General features: G+C 42.7%; 1 protein-coding gene across 4 annotated transcripts in view; it reads right to left on the bottom strand.

The window, feature by feature from the left end:
* ETV6 (ets variant 6) overlaps nt 1-25731 on the bottom strand; it is a 137522-nt gene that overhangs the window by 111263 nt on the left and 528 nt on the right. The window contains exon 2 of one of the 4 annotated variants that reach the window (XM_010575295.1): nt 25168-25230. The exons of 1 other annotated variant lie outside the window; for it this stretch is intronic. In XM_010575295.1, coding sequence (XP_010573597.1) covers nt 25168-25230 — 63 coding nt within the window. Of the gene's footprint in view, nt 1-18160; nt 18186-25122; nt 25231-25731 lie in introns of those variants that run through there. 2 more of the 4 variants (XM_010575298.1, XM_010575299.1) reach the window with 2 other exon arrangements.

Below are 25731 nucleotides of genomic sequence, written 5' to 3'. Positions count from 1 at the left end.
AAAAAAAAAAAAAATTTAAAAAAAAAAAAAAAAAAAAAAAAAAAAAAAAATCTGATATCCAGAATACATTAAGGAAAAAAACCCCAAACTGGTAATTTTGATAGAACTGGATTAGGAAGAAACTACAGAGGCAAAGCTGAGTGAATAAGAGCCTTTTGTAGGCAGGTGGGGTGGAGGTGTAAGGGACAAATAATACGGGAAGTACTTGAGGCAGCACCTCTTCCGTCTGCATTAATTGCAGCCAGAACATCACGTCTGACCAGGTCTTCAACTGGATTTGTCCGAGTCCAATCCAGTGACATGCTGATAAGCTTCCATATCTATTTTAATTGATGAGAGCTGAGGACACTCAACAGTTTTTAGGACAGACATTCACAGCAGAGATCTTAAGATGGGAAGTAATACATAGAAGTGGCTGATTTTCTGTTTGTGGTTAACAAAATTAAGTCCTTTTATTTACAGAAAAATGTGTTTCTTCTGAAAATGGATACAAAAGAACTTTTTTTTCATTAGAAAGGAAAAATCTATTAAAAAAATCATTTCTTCTGACATTTTTCATGGGAAATGCCACTTAATACCAGTTCTATTTCTAGGTAATAAACACGCTACACAGACGTAAGAACATGCACCACATCCAATGTATTTGGTTAATTAAAAAAAAGGCAGAGAAACACTCATTCAATCTCCTCTTGCAAATTCCATATTTGTGCATGAATTTATGTACTACAAAGAAAAGGACTAAATAAGTCCCAGTTTAAACCTTTTTTTGTTGTTTTTAGTTTAACTCCTGCTTTATTTCTGAAGTGCATGCTTTAAAGTTAACACATCATCATGTGGGTGAATTTCTAAAAACTGTCTTGTGAAATGTCTGGAATTAATATTGTATATGTGCATATGTGTAGTGTATTAGCCAGTACTCACATTAATAGAAAAGTTGGGGTGTTAAAGGAACAGCTAAATAGACAAGAGTAATGTAGCAACTTTGAAAATGAGCCTAAAATGCTTAGGCTTACAAGTCTTCTTAGATCCATGGGTTCAGGCACCAAACATGGAAACTCTAAAATCTCAGCCTTGAAGTCTGCTCCAAGTCCATTCATAGGATCTATACACACATTGCAAAAAGAGTTAATTTACTGAGTGTTTTGCTTCATCTGTACTAGTGTAAAAAGGCAGTGACAGATAAAGCTCTTCCTGCAGATTGCTTATCAACATCCCCATAAATAGGGCTCCCATTAAAATGTGAGAGTGGGTAGGTTTGCTCAGGGATCTCAAAGATAGCATACTTCCAATGCTTTGAACCTCCTGGGTCATACCCCACATTCCCCGTGCACTCATCCCTAAACAAAAGGCAACACTTGTGTTCTCTTACTGGTGTGGGGCCACAATCCTGCCATCAGATCTGCGTAGGTGGGTATCTGCACATACAGCGAGTCCCACTGAAGTCATAGGCACAGAGGTCCACCTACACGGATCTGACTGCAGGATCAGGAGTTTGGCTGGAGTCCATAGTAAGGGCTTGTCTACTTTTGGGGTTTGGGGGGTGGGATGTTTTGTTTTATAAACTAGGATAACTACAACTCAGCAAAAATCCACAGCAGACAGGCTGTGCTGATGTAAAAAGGGATTCACATTACTGCCTTTTACCTCTGCTTAAAACACCTTGCCTACAGAAAGCAACCAAGTAGCACAGCTATTGCAGATGAAGCCATTGCCCGATTTTTATTACAGAGTAGTTCCCTATACAGAGACAATTCTGGAATCAAAGTATTTTTGTTCCAGAATAATTATGCTGCTAGTAACGTGGGCAATCTATTCCATGGTAACTGAATTACAGCAGGATAGCCATTCTAGAAGAACTAAGATGGTTATACACCCCCATACACACACCCAGTACACTAAACCATAACGAATACAGGAGAGATCCGAATGCCAGCTAAAAAACAGTGGGAGTCTTCCCAATGACTTCAGTGGGCTTTGGCTGAGGCACTGTGTAAAGGAAATTGCTTAATTCCTGTGTATTTTTAAAAAGGATTCTAAAAAAAAAAAAAAAAAAAAAATCACATAAAACTGAGCTGCAAGCCTGCAGGCATTCAGACACGTGAGTAATCCCACCAAACCCAGTGGGACCCATGTGCATTTGTAGAACTGCGTTCTTGGTGTGTGAAGACTACATCTATACATCAAGAGGAGACAGAGCAAATTATTAACCCTTAACTTTCTCACTGAGAGACAGTCCAAGAGAAAGTTTCAAAGCACGTTCAACTCTGATATACACCTTGCTTTAATCTACCATCCTCTTTTTTAACTTGAGCAATATGAAATTAGTAGTGTGAATTAAGGACATCAAGGTGACAAGCACTGCAACCAACTCCTTCCAAAAAAATTCACTGCATACAATGTTTTGTCTTTCCTGAAGGATTTATTCTGTGGTTGTTTAAGTTTAAGCATCAGTGATTTTTTTTTCTTTTTTTTCTTTTTTTTTTTTTTTTAAAGGATAAAATCTTTCCATCTAAAAATTCTAACCAGATGTGGATTTCAGACTTCCAAATTTGGGAATGTTCAGATCAAGAGCTGTTGTTTTAGTCTTTTAGCCATGATCACCGCTGTGAACATAAAAGTTTTTGATTTTTTTCACCCTCAAACCATCAAGAGGCTTAGCCTATATTTGGCCAAAACTTAAGTGCAGGTCCAGAAAATCTCAGTAGATGTTTACAGGACCCAGGCCTAAATCACAAAACCTTAGATCACACAAGTTTTGCACAATTCTGCTAATTTGCTTATGAAAGTTTAGTAAAATTTTTGATGCAAGTCTCATGTATGGGAATTACCTGGGTGAGCTAAGTAAAAGTTTCAAAATTGGTATATGTGCCTCCTCTCAATTTGCATCACAAATTGCAAGTTTCTAAGAGGGAGGCGTATGTTCCTTTCTCTTTCTTCAGCTGGGCTCTGTTGCTAATCCTGACCTTCTGAGATGCTGCAGAGATGATCAATCCCTTCCTGAACCACCAGTTCTGTCTGCCCTGTGCATCTCCCAAAGCAAAAGAGAACAGTGAGAAAATATTCCTTGTATTATGGCTCTAGCTTTCTACTAACCATTTAATAAATTTAATTTAACCTTTTAATAAATCATTTAACCATTTAATAAATCCGTATGTAGATGTTAGTTAAATAATTCTCAACCCTTCTGGCTATTTAGATGTTAACCCAAGGCTTCCCAATTTGATAGCACCTTTATGGCAGTGACCAAGTTCTCTTCCCCTTCCGTGTATCAGTCTTCCCTTTCACCTTTCACTCATCTTTAGACATCAATTCACCCTCTTCAGTTCTTCATAGAATTTCCTTCTCCTCCACGGAAACTAAGTTATCTACATGTTTCAAACATCACAGACAACATCAGCCCATCATTGCTACTAGTTTATGCTCACATTCTGAGGAACAAGATGCTTAAGGATTGTTGCATGCTGTATAGGCATCAGCACAGTTAGAGCCTCCCAGCACTACAAAGCAATAGAGCAGCATTTCTCTTTTTTTATTTTTATTTTTTTTTATTATTTTATTCAGAGTATACTGAGGCCAGACAAGGAGCACACAGGGAGCTCAAGGAGTCACCCATAAGAAAATCCAGCTGTCTGCAGGATTAGACAAAAAAATCCACTTCAGACTGACTCTTTAGAGAGTAAACAGTAGTCTCTAATTCTGGAAAATAACATTAGTTAAATGTAACAGGCAAGTGCATATATTGCACATAACATTATGATATATAATATATATTGCACTTAATGTAGCATGTAACAATAACATACACAACATACATTTTTATCCCAAATTTATGAGCTGGAATTTATGTCAGTGGCAATTAGCAACAGAAACTCCCATAGGTTCTAATTGGAATGGATTAAGTCCTGATGCTAAGATGGCAACACTCACAAAAATCCTGGATCTATAGACGGAGAGAAACAAAAGTACATAAATTCCTTAGTTAAGATACTGAAACTTGTTCTCTCCTAAACAATCTCAACTGAGAAAATCCAACCCAGGTGAAAGCTCTGAATCATAACCTTCTGAAATCAGTGGCAAAGACCCCAAGATGATCAAAATGCCCGGAGGCATATACTGAACTGAGGTTGGCCTACAGAAGAAAAAAATGAATGGTGTCTCACATGATATATGAGAAGAACTCAAGCAGCAAATGGAGCTGTAACACTCTTTCTAGGCACTGTAATCCCACCACCCTGCAAACAGCTCCTGAGTTGAGATACTGGAAAAGGTAATTTTCTTGGCAACAATAAATTGCTGCTCTTACAAAAGCTACGTCAGCTGTCAAACCTTGGGGTTCATTAAAGCAGCTTCCAACGCTGACCTAAGTCTGCCTCTTATCATGATTGTGAAACATTTTATGCCAGGACAATTGTGAAGGCTGAAGCTCTCTTTGAAGACAGGCAAGTGGAGGTATTGGAACAGTCATTACTCGTTTGGTTTGGAGTTTGCTGTTGGTTTAGGTTGTTGGCTTTTTTTTTAAACAGAGGTACTACATCACTTAAATGCTCAAGGTATGACTAGCAAGGGTCATGACACTGCTGTATGAAAGCATTTGCTTGGTGACCCTGTGCTGCCTCTGTGTGACTGTTCTGAGCCCAGCTGGAGGTTCAAGAGTTTCTTTCCAAGTCAACTCAATCCAAGAGCCAACTGTCAGGACAAGTTTGTTTGTCTCCATCTCCTGCAACCCAACTGGTAACGCTTCCTCACTGTAAAGATGACTCTTTGCTCCATCTCCTGCATCCTTAATGATGAGACGGGTTCTACAGGCCAGATGTTGACATCCTTTACACCAGCAAATACAACCTTCTCCTGGCTGACAGCTTAGGTGATACTAATGGGTTAGCATAAGTGGGAACGGCCCTGCAGTTTGGGTTCAGTGAGCAGTACTGCTCATGATGCTCTGAAAAGAGGGAATGGTAAGGGAGCTATTGCCATGCTTATCATTAGGCATGTGCTTGAATGTGTTATTGAACAAGTGCCCAAAGCACTGGGCTAGAACAAAAAAGGTTGCTATTCCTACCTTAGGATGGCAGATGCTAAAGAAACTGTTCCCTTTTCACCACGGCTCCCCTCTGCCTCAGTTTCCTCATTAGAAAAACAGAGGAAATTACACCCATTTGCTTTGTAAAGCCTTTGGAAACAGTGGCTGAAACATGAAACAAAAGCTGGGCCTTGCTCTACTAAGGTTACCACCCACTACAGGCTTTAAGGCAAGGAGTTTAATCCTTCTCAGGAAGGACCTTATACGAGCTGGAGGAAGCATCCAAGCACCAATGGACCAGTACCTAGCATGAACCATACACATTGCAGATCTGCAATAGGAGAATACGCAGCTATCTCTTCTCTCCTCCCAGGGGCAGTGCATGTCACAAGACGTGATCTCAGTTGTTCCTCACACCTCCTCCACAATTTTTAGAAGGCTGCACGTATGCTACAGACACGTGCAGACCTACCAATGTCCATCAGGTCTGACATAGCTACGCCAGCAGAAGTGCATACTGTGGACCCAACCATACCAGTAGAACTGCACTTAATGCTGGAAGAATTTGTTTCGCTAGTGGACAGTGGTGATTTTTACAGCACTAACACTTTGCTACACGGCCACATTTATCCTCAGACTGCTCTGTCAATACGCTCTGTCTGCTATTCTTGTCAGTGTAAAGCACTGATACAGCTTCAAAAAGATTTCTCTTCCTTTCTCTGGGCTGTACTCCCACACTTTCAGGAAGCTTTTTGAGCCTCTCAACCTCTCATTTTCTAATCTGCTATTCCTATACACACACACACACAGAGTCCTCAGGAACCCTGCTTCAAACCACAGGTGGCCAAAAATCCACCACAACCACAGGTCTGTGGGATTCAGGAGGGGTGCACAAAAACATGCAGCACCACTACTTGATATGTAAGTGGTGAGCCCCAGTTCCAAGAAGTGCAGAGCGAGGTGCATTTGTACTCACCGCAAAGTGGCTAGAAGTGCAAGCAAAATTCCTCAGGGGTCCCCCAGGGAAAGAAAACTCTTCCAGGAACCTATCCCCCTGCCCTTTCTCAAGGCATTTAAGAAGCTACAGTTCTTCACAGGGATACCCCACAGGCAAGGGAAGATGCTCAAAGGGAGCTCCCTCCCCCAGCACTTCAACCACCTTTTCGTAAAGCTTCTGGGTGAAGCTCAGATTGGCAGCTAATTTCCGAAGGAAACCTCATCTCACCAGCAAAACATGCAGTAATAATCCTTGGGAGTAATGGGAGAGGAAGGAAAGAAGTGACCTGTGAAGAGTTGGAGATTATTATTTACAGGGCTGAAAACATCCTCCCACACACATACACACACCTTTCCTTGTCTGCTGTACTGGTCCCAAGTAAAAATTGCACAATAACATTGCTTGAGCTGATCTAATTCAAGGATGGATCCAACAAAAATGACTCTCTAAAACTTAAGTAAGCCCAGCAGGGGCAGCTCCAAAATCCTCTGTCCAGGTGCTCAAATAACCTAAGAGGGATGTAGATTCTGTACGAACAGCTGCTACAGCTTGGAAAGTGCCTGTTCTCAAACAAGGTGACAAACATTGACTATTTCAGCCTAGAAAAAGAAGGGAGTAATCCCTGGGAGCTGACTGTCAAGTCAGAGCTGCTGTCCCTTAACAGAGCTGAGAGTCCACACTATCAGTGATGTAGCAGCACTGGCAGGACTTGGTTCAGAGAAGCAGGGAGGGCAATGCACAGCCATTCAGCAGGACTAGTGTGGAAGCTACATTTCTACATCAAGGATTTCCATTCTTGTGTAATTTGTTTCCACCCCCCAAAAATAAAAATCTCGCTCTCAGATATTTAGGAGTTCTCTCTGGCAATTACAGTGTTCCAAGAGCTAATGGCTATCTATTCATAGGGGAAGTGTTTTAGCTAAGGCTTCTTTCCTTTTTTAAATTAAGCAAAACAAAAACATTCAGCATTGGACCCCTTCACTGTCTGTTATCCATTCAGTCCATGCTGAACAGGTCTACAGTACTACTAGTCTACCTTGGCACCTAGGTACCTTTGTATGGTGCAAGGTGTTCGGCAAGGGGTAGTAGAAGAAAGAGGAAATCACATCTCTGAGATGGGACAAGAGACAAAACCAAGACAGACAAGCACTTTAAATAAGCCTGAAAGGGATTTAACAACAAATGGAGATTTTTTCCAATCACAGTACACACAAGGAACTGGTAATAAAATAATAGCCAGATGAATGGAAGACAGGTGAATAGCCATCGACCAAACTAATGAAGTAGCTCCTGCACCAATTTCATACTTGTCCGAGACGTTCTGAATGTTTTACATTTTGCAGGGGTGGGGGGAATATAGATCCCTCCTCAGTTTGTGAGCCCAGTGAGTTTTCCAACTTGCAGGCAATGCAGAGGCTTGGGAAGAAAAGATGCCTCCGTGTGATGCACTGAGACAGGGCAGTGGAAAGCAGTCTTGTATCACAGCCAGCAAGTATCCCTGCCTCCTTTCTCTCCCATCAACACTGCACACACATCAAACACAGATGACTCATCCGGGCAAGGTCAGCCTTAAAATCTGTTGAGCCTCAAGTTGCAAAGTCTTGAGCTGGTGCAGGGCAGGAGACAGGTAATCAGACAGCAAGTCACCTCTTGCAGCTGCAGAGAAGCCACAGCATCAGTGCTACCCACTGTTTGGGAGCAAGAAATGTCAGCAAGTCGCCTCCCTCCCCGACCAGGCTGCCTGTCAGACAGAGACATCACGCAGGCTCAAGAGATACAGCATCTGCACAGTTTCAGGTGGTCATCAGTGTTACCTGAGACTGGACATGGGATACAGACAGGTAGCTGGGTGGGTGGGTCAAGAACAAAAAGATCTGGAGGGTTTGTCATCTGCCTGCCATGCAGGTGTCACAGGTAAGATGTAAAACAGTGGTTAAAGAGATGCAAGGGACTTTGTTCGTGGCTTCTTAGCAGCCTCTCGGGGCGGGGGGGGGGGGGGGGGGGGAGTGCTACTCTGTACCATTATTTCCTATTTTTGGTGCTGTTGAATGGAGTTCTGAAATGCTGAGTCATTTTGCTTTGTATGAGAATACCTCAAAATAAAAAACAATAGTAATTAAAAAAAAGACAAACTGACCTTGCAGTTAACAAATCCCTAGGAATCTGACCACACTTCTAAGGGTTTGTTGTTTTGGGGATTTTTTTAAACCAAAGACATTCTTTTTCCCTTCCATTCGAACTTTCAAAAAATGAATTAAAACTAGTGATGTTACCTGTGTGACAAAATCTGTCTCTTGATCAGCTTTCATTATGGTCAGTGCCACTGAATAATAATGAGTTTTCCTTTATCAGTTCTACCTCTTGCTCAGTTATCACTGTGGGCTTCAGCCAAATCCTCTTGAACTCAGTGGAGCACAGAGATCAGGTCCAACAAAACACAATTGTCTTATAACCTCTGGTAAATACTTGAGTCTTGAAGAGTAAATTTTTTCCTTCTTTAACTGCAGAAGTTTCTTTAGTTTTTCAAGTAACTTTGGAAGAGGGAGGAGAATTTCTCAAGTCTTCACCACAACAATCATCTAAGCTGCTATCAGCCAGAAGGAACCACTTCACTAAAAACTACCCAAATGGCCAGTGCTCAGGTAATACCAAACTGATAGCTCAGCAGTTCTACACTGTGCAGATTTTAATCTTAATTTTTGTTAAATTTGAGTTCATTATCCTAGCCATGGTTCAAGCCTCCTTTTATGCATCAACCAACACAGTGGTATCTTTAGGAGTTCTTCAGATAGAGTTCAAAGGAGAAGTTTAAAAAAAAAAAAAAAAAAAAAAGGCAAACTATCCAAAATCAAACCCGGTTAAACCCTGGGTCCTACTGCCAATAATTCTGCAATTATTAATCATCCCAGCAAGGGGTTAGGGCAAGATCATTATTACTTATTTGTATTACAGAGGCACAAGCAGTTTCCACCAGTGATCTGACTCCATTTTGCTAGGCATTAACACTTTATGGAGGGGCAATCACATTAAATGACTTCAAGGTCACAGAGAACGCAGTGGCAGAACAAGGACTGAACTATAAAACCTCCTGTATCTCTTTACAGTACCTTTAACCCAAGACTATCCCCCCTGTCCAGGATAATGAGTATATGCGCCAGGCTGGCATATTTTTATAACCATGTCACAAGGCCAGCATAGAAAATATAAGAAAAATAAAACAAGATCTATGAGCTGGCCTAGTTTTCTATAGAAAGGATGCCACAAATACCTTTCATGCCAAATCCAATACAAGGCATATATACCAAGCTCCCAGGAAAGCTGCGGTGAGCATGGCTCATAAAGAGCTAGCATTTATGGACTGAACTTATCATCTCCGTGTTTGCATGTTTTGAGAACATGATTTTGATAGATAATTGAAACTCTGAAATGACCTCTAGATTAGGCATGTGGGACAAACTTCCTCCCCTGACCCAGAGAGGCTTCACACTTCGCTGCATGGTTAAACAGGTCCAGACCGTCTGTCAGCATCAGCGATACAGAACAGCATAAATTTGCAATGAAAGTGGGGGGTTTGGCGTTCAGTGTTCTCAGTCTATCTCGAAGACTCAAAACATGCAAGTGCCTCCTTTTATTAAAGCAGCATTCTCCTACAATTAAACCTAAACGGCACAGCCAAGGTGTGCTCAGAAATGCAAAGCAAGCCATAGCACAGTTGGAAGTCCACAGATGACAGCAGTGGGGCCTCACACTGATACCAGAAGGCTCATTCATCTAGGCAACAGCTCTACCCTTCACACTAGAAGAACAAACCATGCTGCTTCAGGTCCTTGGTGTATGCTGGAATAAGAAAAGGAGAGATGGGTTCTCGGCACAAGAACCACCATGTTTTCCTGAACCAGTGACCACTTTTCCTGTAGCTACTCTATCTAGCCTAAAGGAACAGTTCTTGTAAAGAAAGTAGGTGTGAATCTTTAAAAGCTTTGGTAACACAGATCTGGCCAAAGCTTTATTCTGAGTTTCATCAACACTTTAATCCCAGATCAACTGGCACCGCCACTGAAAAAACGTGTCCTGCCCTCCTCATGTTCCCAGCTGCTTCTTCCCACCTCCACACCATGCTCTGCCTTGCGCTAGCACAAGCTGTTCATTTTAATCCAGATCTGCTGCCCTATCAAGCGTACGTCTGCCCAAACATTTGTGCCAGCCCATGGGAGGGGGAAGGGGAAGGGTGGGACAAGATTTTTTCAGCGTACTACCACCTTATCTTGCATTAAGAGTCTCATCAAACTACTTCTTCAGCAAAATAACAATGGTGCACTTTTGCAGTGCCTTTAAAGAATGGTTAAAAACCTGCAGAGAAGTAACCAGCTTTACATCAGCCCAAAGTTGGATATGGGCAAATATTCCTTCACAGAGACACTGCCGGAGGCAGGGAAGGATGGTATGACAGTATTGTACAGCCACACTACAGAAGAATTCAGGAACTAGCAGGCTCAACCTAGGATGAAGACCCAGGACCCCTGCTCAAGTCACAATTTTCACTTACCTCACCGTATCTTGAGCAGGACTCTTCTTCATATCATGCTTAAAGAGCCTCACCTCTTATGATGCCAAATCCCACTGTACTTCAAAAGAAAACACGTTATAGATAGCCTGGCAATATAGTCCACGACCTCCTACGTGCACTTTACAGCAACAGATAGGGCAGAGTTTAGGGAGAATACTCTTAACCTGTGAAAATGGAAATGACAGAGCATACACGAGGCAAAACAGGAGGAGGCTAGACACTAGTTAGCCACGAGAAAAACAAACATCTTGGCACAAATGAATTGTGCCTGGAAAAATGTTTGACTTTCAGGGCTTCTTAACTAGCCCACAGCCAGAATAATTAACAATGGACAGCAGCGAGACCTGAGATCGAGAAATGGAGGGAAGGAAGTTAACAACGTGGCCATCCGAGCAGCCTGGGATCTGTGCACTGCCTTTTCATTTTAGGCAGATGCTATGCAAGCCAGCAGCAATGGGAAATCAGACAGGCTAAGATTATCCTTTTATCTGACACACTGTTAAGAAATCAAAGTTAAAGTACTTTCCATTAACGGTCTAAATCACTCCAAGTTTAGCACTGTACTGCCATATAGATTATCAAACCCTCGCCTTTTTTTCCACTGGAAGGACAAGATCAGATAGAATACTGCTGCTTTCTAAAACCAGACATATCATTTAGCTGCTGTTTCAAGTGACTTGAAGAACAAAAGGACTTTGCAATCTCCAAGGGCTGTGTTTTCCCAGTAGCCTTGTCACCACCACTTTTAAGGACTGTGGCTTCAAACATGTCAAAGGCGAGGTAAAACTTGAGGTACAAACCTGAAGGAAAACCCAGCGTGGTGACTGTGCATGAACGAATAGGCTATCTGTTTGGAAATGTGAGAAAGGGGCAGGATGAGCACTGGAAAAGGCAGGCATGAGAAAATTTAGCCCTGCTTCACCAGCCTAAAACGAGGCTGCATTCAAGAGTGCATTGTTAACTGTTCATCTGTCCACAGATGGCATTCCAGCACCCATTCCTGCAGCACCATGAAACATACCAATACCCAAAGCCTGAGTCGGAAATTCAGGAGTTAAGTAGTTGAGTGCAAATAGCTAGGATATCAGTAAGTAAGAAATTAAAGATGATCTACAAAACCTGGGCAAATAATACAGTCGGTGGTCACAGGATCATGTTACTGCTGTGCTTGCACACTGGGTTAGGAAAGTGCATGTCCAGACTCCGCATGTGGTACACAGACATACTTTAATTCACTTTTGTATGGAATGATAGAACTAACTTCCTTGTGTTTAACACCAGGAAAACAGAATTCCTTCAGCTATCAGCATCTTTGGGGAAATTCTGCTTCTCTTTTACTGTGCTGGTAGTGGGTGTAACATCTACAGAGATTCAGGCTCTATAGTCAGCACTTGGGAACCGCAAAGGAAGAGCCTGTCCCCAGAGGGACCGTTCAAGCTGGTGTGGTGGGACAGGACCTCCCGAGACAGTTAAAGGTGAGCAGGCTATACGGCACAGACATCACAACAAAGTTCAGCCTAAAGACAGGGAAATATGTACCAATTGAGAGCAAGCTGCTATGGTATCTGTCTGCTTAGGACACCATTCTAGATGTGGGGCTTGGTAAAGGACACACAAGCATTTGCAGGTGGGTTTTTTTTTTTCCTTTTAGTCAGCTAGTTCTAATTGTCTAATAGCCAGTTTCTAGTTCTAATTGTCCACTAACTGCATTAGCACAGGACAAGCATAGTTTGAGAAACAGCTCACCTTGCACTGAAGAAAAACATCTGGTGTACACAGGGTCCCACGAGAAGGTCCTGTCTGTGGGCTTAATCGTTATGTGTAGAAAAATGAAGTCCAGGCACTCAGTAAACAACACTTCCTCCTCAATTTTCTCAGCTATTAGGAACTTGAAAAGAAGAGTCAGGGATTGAAAGGCAAAGAGATTGAACTACCAAATCAAGATAGTCACTCCAAAGCAGGTTTCAGGCATGCTGATGGAATAAATTAATGGAAGTGCTGGAATTGTCCCTGTATTGTATAACACCTGTTCATCAGCCACACAGTCATGCAGTTACGAGTTTGTGCCATCCAAATAAACGCATCCTTGTCTTGCAAGGAACTGTGTTCACTTGTCTCTTATCAGCCATCAAGAGGTGTGGCTGACACAGCACGTAGCATTTGAATTATCTAAGAATCTAATTATTTTTTCCACCCTCTGTCAGCCAAATCTTGGGAAAAACCTAGAGAAATAAAATAGGTCAGGGCACTTTATGCCAACAAATGGCGTCACAGCCCAAGAGGAGAGTCAAGGACAGGAAAATCCCCAAGAATTTTCCTGAAGAAAATTCACTAAGAAGTCCTTCATAACCTGAAGAACATTTGTCTCATGAATTTCAGATGGTCAGGTTACCTCTGCTAAGGAAACATCACAACAAGATCAAGAAACAGAGCAGAAGGTCTGATTCACATGAGAGGTTTTCTCAACTGTTATTTTTCCACTTGTCAGAGGCATTTGTAGAGAGTCCAGCACCAAGGTATGAAACCCTTAAATGAAAATGGAAAAACACAGTACATCTGGTCAGCCCAAAGGTCTGTCTAAGCTAGTACCACATTCTCCAGCAACATCAATCAGGAAATGCTCAGGGTAATAGCACAAGGAATAAACTCTCCCTTGCACACTCCCCCAGCAACCCACAGGTTAGGGGCTTTCTGGGCCAAGTACTGCAGCTGTATCTTTGCAATTAATGGTCCCAAACAGATCCATCCAGTATGAACTGTCTTTTGAAACCAACTGCCTGTTGGCCCTACATTACCAACTCCTGGCAGCAAGTTCGGTAACCTCACTGTATGTTGTGTGAAAACATACTTCCCCCTCTTTAAAACTGCCGGATGCTTCCATCTGATCCTCCCTGTTCCCATACAATGAGAAATGACCCTTCCCAATTCAGCTTCTCCCTGTGTCTGCCTCTCATGACCTGCTAAAGCAATTTTTTATGATTTCCACAGGAGTCTGCAATGGGCCCGGCTGCTTGCAGTTGCTGCCACAGCAGACTCCTCCCTCTCACTTAATTCCTTCACTCTCAATCCCATACAATTTCTCTGGCTCCTGCTTTCCTTCCTGCACTAACCTCCAGTCCCATAGCTTAGAGTAGGAGTATAGAAATATAGATACCAGATCTCTGGTTCAAACAGCTCCCTATCTACAGGGGCATAGAGAGCCACACCATGTCAAAGCTCACATCTTGCAGCAGGGCCGAGTATCTTTACATTTTTGTGTGTCTGGCTGTGAAGGTGGGTGGGCTGAGAGCCCCATACTCTGGGAGCCCTAGCAGAAATCAAGACAGAAGCTCCAAGCCTGAAGTGCAGGACTGCTCACCTCGACTCTTATCACCACCAGCATGTGTCTAGAAAAACCTGCAGGTGACCAGTTTGTTGGAGCTTTCAAGGCTATGATAAGAAGTTTTCTCAGAAAACCCACAGGGACAAATTCTGAACAAGAAATGTCTATTTTTCAAGTATACGTAATTATTTTATTTCCAGAAGCACAGATACCAACCAAGCCATTTGTTTTGTGAGCAAGTAATTTGAACAGTGGGCAAGAAAAATTTTGCTGACCAGTCAAAACTGTTCAGCCTGGCTCTGTATCTCAGGTGTTACATAGAAAGCAATGCAAAAATGGAACTTCCTCCATCCCCAAAAGTTATCATTCTAACCACGTCTTCTAATTAACCCAAAATGAATTAAGGAAATTTTGTTGGGTTTGGGTTTTTTTTTCCCTTTAGAAGATGAAAATTTAAATATGCATTTCCTCTCTATAATGCTTAAATTTAAACATGCTCTAAAACTAAGCTCTACTCCAGACCAGCTGCTCAGAGTCCTTTGTACGCAAATCACTGAAGGAGCTACCTCGATGTCTTCAATTCACACTTTCTTCACTGCTGTGCCAACCACCTGCTGACAACCTGGGTCTACCTACATTTATTTTTTAATTGAGGTTAAGAAAGTGACAGAACTTCAGTTGTTGTTTGGGGGAGGTTTTTTTTCCTCTTTTTCAACAAGAAGTAGGCCAAGGCCCATACAGCTGAATTAATATTTTACATATGACAGAGTGCTCTTGGACCACTGATGGAAAATGGTCAGGGAATTAGGAAACTCCAGTCTAGACTGAAGGAAACTAGCCCTCTCTTTCATCAGTACTTAAGTTCACCTTATAATTGGACTGGCTGAAGTGATGGTGACATAACTCTTCACCTCCTAGGGACGCGCAGTAGGACCGTGAAGTTCTCACCGCAGCAAGCAGGAAGGGCAAGCAAGAAGGGCAAGCATGAGTGTTGGGACAGGCCAGCCTAAACACAGTATCATCTGCCAAGCAAATAGTGAGGGGGAGTCCCACACAGGCAGCAGGCAAAGGGCCCAAGGAGATGGCATTGAGAGAGCACAGCATTATTTTGCTGCAGCTATAGGTACCAAGAGACTACATGAAGCCCCTCTCCTCCCCATCTGTGAAGCGGGGCAATCCCAGTTCCCTACCTCACAGGGAACTGGCTGTGACAATAAACATATTAAAACATCGAGCTAACAGAGACTTTTGAGTATCTTAGAAAATATACGGACACCTCTACTACAGGACGCAAGTTAAAACCTGTTTCTTCAGAGCCTTTTCTCTCCAGGAGCACTAATACTGTCAGGAACCAGGAGGCTTGTTCTACATGCGTGATGGCTTCCCCTCGTTTGCAAAGCCAAACCTTGACCTACAAAACTTTGTGCCAAAGCGTAAAAGAAAGTCCTACCATTCGAACGAGCGGGACCCACTATTATACACCTAGAGCCCGAGCCTGACAAAGAGCCAAGCCAGCTTTTGGCAACAGATACAGAGAGAATATTTTCTTCTTTCACTTTAGTCAATTAGTTCATTACAATGACTAGTTACCCAAAGTTGGAAAAAGCTTTGGAGTTGCAGAAACCGGAAGCTTGTTTTCTTCCTCCAGTCAACAAATAAAAATGAGGGGTGAGGGAGCAAAATCTACTAATACTAGATCAGCATGACAAGAAACAATTAGCGCAATTAAAAAAAAGATAATATTTCATTAGCTTGATAAAAAAGCTTGTAATTTATTATGTAATATTACCTCAAAACATACCAGATACTTCCTTTTCATGTACAATTATCAAAACTTTTTTTTTCCCCCCCAAAAACTGCTTTTAATGCTCTGGGTTTTGATGGGGGACACTGCACTTGTAATTACCTTTCACTGCAAAGTCAAGTACAGCTAATCATAAACAGTATATAAAATTAAAAAAAAAAAATCAATCATCCAGCAAATAAAGTAATTTGTTATTTTCCAAAATAAAAACCTAACTAAATCTGTAAGAGGCTATCCAATTACTTAAATAGATACTTGTGGACATTGTATAGATTAGCAGAAAGGAGAACTAAATTTAAGTTAAAGGCCATATTTAGCTGCACATCAATATCTTTTAATGGCTATCCAACACTGTGAATCACTCTCTCTTCAGGAAAAAATAACTAAAAAGTACACATGCAAAACAATACCAGAATTGATTGTGTATAACCATTCTTCTGTTTGCCATTTAAAAAAAAAAAAGTCATAATCAAAGTGGGATGCAAGGTCTGTACAAATGACAGCATTTCTTAGCCAGTTAGTTCAGCGACTGTTTGCAACATTTGGCCAGGCAGTGAAAGCAGCAACTCTTATGCCCATGGCTGCAAGCTCCGGTTGGGACACCATTTGTCACATATGTGACAAAAAGTTAATGCTTCAGGAACACATTTCACATGGGTGATAATGGGAACTGGGAGACCTTTGGAAAAACATAGGTCAGCCCACATTTGGCTCCTAGAAGCAAACAATGTCTCTTCCCCATAACCAGAAAACTTCCCTTTTTTCAAATGCTGATCTGTAATTCCTCTTCCATGTATTCCCTGAAGGTTTTTCCCTCTTTCACTTGAATCTGGGTAATTAAAGCAACAAAGCCAATCTCTTGCTAGTCCTAGCAATCCAGACTTCACAAATCTCTGAGTCACAGACACAAATTCTTCCTTCTCTCTCTTCCCTCTTACAATTAACTAGTGTTCTTGAAATCAAGACTGCTGGGGCTGAGACATAGGAAACAATCCAGAGGAGACTAATAAGCACTTAGGATCAGCCTTCCAGGGTGCAAAACTTTACATTGAAGCATCTGAATGCCTATACATCAGAGCAAGTCTATCTTGACTGGGATCTTGTCCCCAAAAGACAAGAAGTCTCTTTCAGGAAAGGCTTGACAGACAGAAAAAGCAATCTTTCCCCTGTGTAATTATAGGGTTCTTTTCCCCCCATACAGGCTGTTAGGCTTAATATCTTCCCTGTATTCCTCTACCCTCTTTTTTAAATCCATTTGTACTTTTAGCCTCCACAGTATCCTGCAGCAGTGAGTTCCATAATTTAACACAGATAGAAGTAGTACCTGTTTTAATCCTGCTGGCTGGTAATTTCATTGCCTGCTCTAGTTTTGTACTATCAGAAATTATTGCTCCCCATCCTACACTACTGTGTGATTTTATAGATTTCTATTATACCTCTCTCAGCCGTCTACTTTCCAAGCCAAAGAGTCCTAGGCAATGTAGTTTCTCTTCCTATGGAAGTTTCACCAGGCAACTTCACTGCTCACTTCTGTATTTTTTTTGGTGTCACTACAAACCTTCCTAGTAGTCAAGAAAACATGCTGTAATCAGAACTGATCCACAGCACGGATTCAAACTGCAATATACAGATAATTTCTATTTTACTCCCTGCTCCTTTCCCACTCGAGTTTTATTTGCCTATTTGACCCCAAATCAAAAACTGACCTCAGTTTTCTCTTTTATTCAACAATCAAATCATTTCCTAAAATACGACCCCAGCTGTCAGACCAATTCTGGGAGGTCTATCAGCAAACAGCACTGAACAGCTCAGAGAGACCTCACTGTTTCTGTTAAGCAGAAGAGCCATGAGAGAGCCTTATTCAAAACTATGAAGAGGAAAAAAAAATACCGTACTTTCTGCCCACTTCACCAAGCCTGCAAAACTCAGGCACTGCCCGTCAACATGGTTCAGTTGGCTGTGCTAATTGGCTGCACATACGCTATTAATTCGCTCTCTTCTTACTTTGAGGTTTAAAAGAAGTTGTAATTTGTCCCAGTTGGGAGGTAATAAAAGCCAGCGCACGGTCAGTCATGGATGGCTCTGATGACTCAGCTAGTGTGAGGTAGCTCGCTAAGACACTATCTCCAGTGTGTCTGAGCCCAGTATTTACTGTGCAATGTGCGATACACATCTCAGTCCACATGCCATGAAATATTTTACAGCCCATAACCTTCTTCCCCTGGAAGCCACTCCCACAGTCTTCCCCGAGTCCTCTTCCAGAGGATCCATTTGCTCAAGCCATTTGAGAGTGACACAACCACTCAGACTGCCAACCGAGAAGTATCTTTTTACACCCATCAGCACTCCTGTTCCTGCAACGTGGTGCCCTTCCTGGCACCCTGGGACTTCGCAGGAACGAGTGCATCCTCATCCCTCTGTGAAAACAGTTCAGCCCTTCATTTCCTCACCTCCAGGGAGATGGCAGGTCTGTCACTCCACAGTCACAGCACAGCCCCAATCAGGCAGCTGGCACCTACATGTGCCTACATCAGGCTGCCTAATCAAGCACAGCGGTGCTCTGAACTGGAGGGAGCTGGTCTTCTGGAGCTGAGGTGAGGCTGCTGGGACCAGAGCTGCCATGGTAGAAAGGCGGTGGCACAGCTGACAATGGCCCATCAGTGCTACCCCCATTGCTCTGCAGGCTTCAAGCTGCAGCTGGTCTCACACAGTGGTGCCCATTGGAAATATCCAAGCAGCTTCTTGTGGATGTGACAGGGAGGACCCATCTGCCAGGGAACATTTTTTCTGGTAGCCTCCAGTGATAACTGGGACCAACACCCTCACCCCAGAGCCTCTGGTTCCTCGCACCCTACCACTGCTAACCTCAACTCCCAGGCAGGCAGGCAGGTCTGAGAAGGCTTGGCTTTGCCCGTGTTTTAAAGCACAGGGCAGGTAGGAAGATGAGAACTCACCATTCCAGTCCTAATCCACCAGAAGAAAAAAGGATTACTTCTGTCATGGGGGGGAATCCCAACACAGACCTCATATGAATTCCTAGAAATTGGGAAGGAGCTCCCCAATATTGCTGTAATGCTGGGTTTGCTCCATTTGACCTCCAAGCACATCAGCAGAGGTTCACAGCGCCCCATCAATGATGGAAACCTCTTTTATGTGAAGTCCTTTTTTAGGAAAAAAAAAAGGAGAAAGGGAAAAGGAAAATGCGGTTTGCAGATGTCAAATGCCTTGCTGTGGCCCTACTAACTGGATAAATTTGTTTCTGAATTCTAGTACTACTATCTCTGGCACTTTTTTTAAACATTTCATTTATCTGGTAGAACTCCAAGCTCCTAGATTTCCACAGAATCCCGCACCATTTATAAAACATTCCTGGTTTCTGTTAATAGATGTTTTGGAGGATCCCACTGAAGACATAATGGAAAAATCACTTCAGCCATACTATGTTGGAACACAAACTATATACAGAACATCACACTCTGCTATACTCTATCAGTTTTAAGGATACTCCTTACTGGAAGCCAGTTGTTTTCCTCCAGATTAAACTCTAAAGACTCTTCAAAATAAGTTATTTCCAAGCTTGATCACCTGAGCTAGCTAGAAAAAAAAAAAAGAAAAAAAAAAACAAACAAACACCAACCATACAACCAAAGCAGACAAACAAACAAAAAAACCAACCCCAAACAAGAAACCCCAAGCGAACAAACAACAAAAAAACCCCACTACCAAGAAATCACTCATAGTTCCTATTTATAACAATATTTAATTTTATTTTAAAATTAAAAATCCAAACTCTGGATTTAATATTAGCCAGCTGTTAATAGTTTAACATGTAAAGCCTGGCTGTCACATTCAAAGTATTTTTGTGGAGTTGTACTAACACTTAACTCTTGCAGTCACACCCAATACTACTCTTGGCATTATACACATCTTCAAAGTAATTTACAATGCTATTTATTTCCGTGTGCAAACATTCCACAGAACACCAACATAAATACCGCAGTGAGAATCTCTCTCTCTCTTTCATACCCATTTTCTCTCCAGACTGTCTTAACCATGACAGTGTTTGCAAACTGTGCAAGAACAACACTGAAGCAAAGAAACTGCATGTGGCTTAACAAGGAATAACCTTTAGAAAGTAATTTAGAAGAAGAATCATTTATAGCTTTCCTTAATTGCTATACCTAGTTCACTTTGGAGCTCAGGAGCATTACAGAAGAGAGGCAATACCATCTATCAGTGAAAAACTTAACTCTTTTCAAAATCCTGTATTTAGCACTGCTCCAAACATTCTGTAAACAAGTTCAACTTCAGCTGGAGTTTTCTGCATTTATTTTCCTGCCAGCAGCAGCATTTTTGAAAAAAAAAAAAAAAAAAAAAAGAAAAAAAAATCAGCATAATCTAGCCTTGAGTTCCATATGTTACTAAAGAAGCAGAGAAAGAGAATAGCTGTCCTCTGCGCTCCAACAAAATACTGCCTAAAGACAACTCAGCAACACCAGAACCAACAGGGTCTAAATTTGGCTTGGGTTGTAGACCTAGAAAAATAACGCACAATTACAGGAATCAATTGCCACAACTCTGCTGTTAAAGGCACAGGAGTTTTGGCGGCCTTTCTGGTCTCCTTGCTCAGGCTGGACCTGAGCACATACCTGGGGTTGGCTTGGCTTCTTCACAACCGCTTAGCGGAACATCCCACCCATGGGCTGTTCTGGGTGGCCTCTTTGCCTCAGGAAGCACAGAGACACATCAGCCCAAAAAATTAGTTGCTGTGACAATGCTAGCTGGTGACCACCGGCCACTGCCTTTGCTAGTGGGACCTCCCTTGGTAGATGACAAAGGTGTATCTGATCTAACAGAGGGATGCCTTCCTACCCCCAGGAAAAAGTAACACCTGGGACAACCGAGTATGCAGCCTGCTCTGCATTTGGCTTCAGGGAGCCCTGGGAAGGACAGTGGTCAAGGGAAGGTGGCGGGGATTGCTCTGGCAGCCACCTCTGGCTGCCATCCCTCCCAGGCACTCCTGCCCTGGGCCAGGAGGAGCAGGATTGCGGCAGAACAGCTATGCCTGCACCGTGCGCCCAGCCCTCCCAAAGCCAAGCTCAATGCAGGCCGTAGGCACAGAAACACTACCCTGCCCACGCATGGCTGATCCAGCCATTGGGACACAGTGAAGCCGTAATATCTTGCACACTCTAAGTGCTCATCAAAGGTAGGTGGCCCCTACCAAAAAAGCCAACAGCCAAACAACCACCACCGCCACCCCCCAAACACCATGTGAACTAAAAAGCCAGGAACAAATCAGATCACTCTGTCACTGATTTCTGCAATAAACACAACTTGTTTCCATGCTGCATTACAAATACTAAGCCTCGCTACTGCCCTGCAGAGGTAAGTTCATTATCATTTTATGCCTGTTTCACAGATAGGGAAAGCAAAGGCCAAAGATAACATTTTCAGAAGCACATGCTTTTGAATTGCTGTTGCTCTGGGGATGCCCACCTGAAGGCACCGAACTACAAGTAGTCCAAAAGAAACACATGCAGAGAAAAAAAAAAAAAATTAGCCAGTTTTTGGATTGTAGGTCAGAACCACACTACTGGCCAAAAACACAGGTTGCCTTAGCTCTCTTTTCTCTCAGTAAGCAGGTTATTAGAAAAGCTTTTGTCAGAAGCCTTCATAAGGCAAGCATTCAAGGACTCAGATAACTTTTTTAAAAGGCAGAAACATCACTTCTGTGTAACTGTACAAGACTTCATCTCCTGCTTATCACCATTTCTATCAGCAGAGCGCTGCTTAGCCACCTCCCTCCAAAAGGCACTTTGAGATGCAAGGTGCAATGTGCATGTAAATTATCATTAAAGTATCCTCTGTTTAATTGGGGCATTTCAGATTGGGGCTGCTGTTTTAATGGGTTGCCTCCCAGGAAACTGACTTAACTTGTAATGACACAGTGAATAGTAATGACCAGTATTTAATTGGGGCAGTGTTAGTAAAATTTTGCTTCAGAGGGATTAAATTTAGCTGGTGCCAAGGAGTTAAGTGATTAATCAGGTGTTAAATAGTACATACTTCTAAACACTGGTCTTCTCCCATTCAATCCTACACCCACTGCACTTAATGAGAGTTTTGTCATTGACACGAACAGAAGAAGGATCCTCCTCCTAGTACACAAGTTTGCTAATAAACATTAAGGAACATACTCTGCGCTAACAGATATCGGCCTTGGTTAAGGGTAACAGGATTCTGTCTGCGTGGTGCTGAGCAGTCCCTCAGCATGGGAAGCCTTCAGTGCGAGAGAGCTCTTTGCAAAAACAACATCAATGAAGTATTAGGAGACATAAAGCACTACTTAATTTTTAAGTAAGTCTGGGGAAGACAGTCAAGATTGAAAGCTCAAACACTATGCTGATTCTCTGCCCTTCGGCTTACATGATCAGTCTTTTTTGACTCTTTTTAAATGATTACAAAGTACATCCTCGAATCCAGAATGAGCACCAGTGAGACAAGTCCTCGAGCTACAGGGTTCCGTGGCGACTCCTGCGGTGCCCATGGAATAACAAGGGGCACCACGTATAGCTCACTGCAAGAGAAAGCGCTCATATCCACCAGCGTATGGTTGCATAAAATCTTCACTGGAGTCAGTTGTGAAACCCGGCTGACAGGAAGGCTCTGTGCCTTCAGTGCTGCCCACAGAAAGCACTCTCGGCTCACGCATCAGCCAGGCGCAGGCAAGGGAGCCTGGACTTGGGGAAGCCCTGGTCTGGGAGAGCTGAAGCAGCTGATCCCCACCTCCATATTCCCAGTTCTAGTTTCCCTGCAACTCCCCACTTGTGCCAGCACAATTGTTTGTATGGTTGCATGGTAAATCAGACTAAGCAACTGAAAGTGCCAGATTTATAAAAAGGAAAATAAACAAATTAAACTGCGCCCTTTGGGACCCTTCTATGTGCCTGTTGAATTTTGAGCCTCCATATGACACCACAGTGATATTCCCATGGTATTATAATTTCAGGAAAAAAATAAGGAGAACCTCACAATCAGAAAGCTCCAGGTGCGGTTTTAAACAGAACTCATCACCACATGGACCTTAATTAACCACAAAAATCATCACCTGTGTCTGAACTTCTAGTCCTGTCTCCCTTTGAGCTTTTGCTCTCCTGTAAGCCTTTGCCAAGATGTTTACACTCTCCCTGTGCCTCAGTTCTCCCATCTGGGGGAGGAGAGGTGAAGCTGTCAGGATCACTTGCCAATTCTGCAACAAGTGCCAACATCATGGTAGTATTTACAATAATATAATCAGCTAACTACTATGGCTCAGGATCAGAGGAACAGGTTTACTACCAACGTAGACATCCCAACAGCTGGGATGAAAAAAAGTGTCCCAACACAACTACCACACCAGACATCCCTTCCCAATCCACCTCGGAGTCAAAGCCCTCAGGCCCTCTCAGGCTGGAATCTGCCACAAGCCCGAAGCCTATCGGTTCATGCAGAGAGCACGCTGGTGCCCTAAGTTGTAGCAAACACTGACGGTCCAATCTTCATGCTCATCTCTGACTCCCAAGATCTTATTTTCTAAACCCCAGCGATGACAGCCCTCTGCAGCTTTAGACTCTTACGTACACACTAACTTCCTTGCCACAACAACAGTTAGAGTTACCAGGTCTGCTTGCCATCAGCCAGGCAAGCACACGACCAAGTGTTGGCAAGATCAGATTATTAGCATTACATTTCTCCTCTCTCGGAGAAAGGGTTAATGTATGTAAGCACACATACTTGCTGCAAAGCAAACACATATCAATATACAATCACACATACATACTGATAAGTACTTGATATGAACCGAGATATTGCTGCAAGTTTATATTGATTACCAGTAGTTAAATATGAACCATAACTTCACCTCCTCAAAGTTTCCCTAAATCTTATTAAAGTGCTTCTCTAATAAGGTGAGATAGGGAGATCGTGCACTGAGCAGCTCAGGCATAAACAAAGCACTAGCCTTCACTCCCTCCGCTGAAGCTTTCCATGGTTGCCCATCCCAGTTGCTGTGGCATTTACTGCACATACCCTTGCCCCGTATTGGAAGAGGAAGGGAGAAAAAAAAAAAAAAATACAAAAAACATCCACCAGCACCACCGCTTCCAGTTCACAGGCTCCTAATGAAACTCTGCAACACCCTCGCAGCACAATACTTGGCTACTTTTCAGAACAACACAGTAGCTTAACAGCGAAGTTGGAGTATGGTGCGGAGCTTGCTCCTCTGCCTCGACCTTACGCTCTGTGCCGCGAGCCGGACTGGCACACTGAAGAAATAATCAATTGTACTTGTACAATCACACTACCATTTAAACATCTCCTCTTAAATCCCGCTGCTGATCGCAGCCACCTTTAACTCTGCCTGGTTGAAACAAGCATCCAAAAAACAATGGTAGATAGAAAAACTGAAGAGAAAGTTACCCAGAATGGTTTGACTGGCTATCACTTGAAATTTACATTTCTGTCGGAAAATATGTACTTTCTATATTTGAAACTATTAAAATAATCACCAACACAGAAGCCAGTAACAGGAGTTTTCTGTCCTGCAACAAAGATAACTGCAAGGATCAGCATGCAAACAAACGACACATTAAAAAAATAAAAATAAGTTCAGACCGCGATGTTTAGAATTAGTCACTTAAAAAAAAAATCAGTTTCCCAGTATATGTCTAAATGTAATGAAAATTTGGTATTTAATCATTTCAAGACTCAAACAGAAGTTTGCTTCTATCTCCCCTGCTACGTAGCTGATCCTTTACAGTATGATTCTATAATGCACCTAGCGAGGTTAGGGAAGGACCAGTTTTACTGTTCCTGAAATCAACAGCAGTGTTGTTGCTGACTTCAGTAAGAGCAGGAGTCAGCCTCATATTTTCAAAACGACACATGCCAAAAACAAGGAAACACAACTCATACGACACTACTTTTTCATGACATTCATTTGTGTTCTTCTGTCCAGAGAACATTCTACCTTTCCACAGGGTTTACTAGAAAAAAGAGTAGTTATATTTCATTTTACATATATAGGGACCTGCTTAGTTAATTGTACACATTTTGCCTGCATTAGCATTTGCCATACTGTAACGCGCATACAATACCCCATTATCCAATTTGTCCGTCTGTGTTATGAAAAGTCAAACTAGACTCTCTAAGCCACGAGACTTCACGGGACACAGGCCTGATCACATTTAACTCAGCAAGAGAAAATACACCCAGAAGTTTTCAAATTGTGGTCACACCATATAGAACGCAAGACTTCCACCGTAAACGTACACACACACGCATGCGGGACAAGCAGAAGCGTCATGCTTTTAAGCTGAATAAATAAGTGTTTATTCCAGGCTCTTCCCCTTAGAGAGAGTCTGGAAGTCACCTTTTCCTTCCAGGCAGGGAGAGACAACCGCTAAAGCACTCTTACTCGGGCAGAGTTAGTCGGGAGCAGAAGGGAGATTCCTGGCTGGCAACGAGGCAAAGGCGACTCCTGAAGAAAATGCATCACTGAAACAAAACTGAGGGGTGAGGGAAGGAGAGAGGAAAGCACTATTTCTAGCGGGCGGCTAGATAGGAAGGGTCTGGACAAAAAAGGAAACTCAATTTTGTTTCCATTGTCTCAGCTTCATACCGCCTCCACTTAAAACGAGAAACTTCGCGGGGCAACCCCTTCTTCAACAGGCCGAGCTACGGAGAAACACATCCCCAGGGCCCTGCCAGAGCGGGGCTGGGCTGCGCAGCCCTGACTCCCCTACCTGCTGACGGGCAAGCAACGCCAGGAAATGCAGCGAGTAAAAATAAATAATACAGCTATTAACCAAAAAAAAAAAAAAAATTAAAAGCCAAATAAGAAAAAGCAAGCCCCACAACACACTGCTGGTGGGAGTAGCAGCGGCTGCATCTCCCCGACAGCAGGAAACTTTTTCTGCGAAAAGTTGCCGGCGGGGAACGGCGGGCAGCCAGCCCCGCGGGGGACCGGGCCGGGCCGGGC

This window comes from Haliaeetus leucocephalus, unplaced genomic scaffold (assembly GCF_000737465.1).
Source record: "Haliaeetus leucocephalus isolate CR32 unplaced genomic scaffold, Haliaeetus_leucocephalus-4.0 Scaffold473, whole genome shotgun sequence".
Lineage (NCBI taxonomy): Eukaryota > Metazoa > Chordata > Aves > Accipitriformes > Accipitridae > Haliaeetus > Haliaeetus leucocephalus.
The sequence above is the reverse complement of the archived record's forward strand: the minus strand, read 5'-3'. Positions and strand labels throughout refer to the sequence as shown.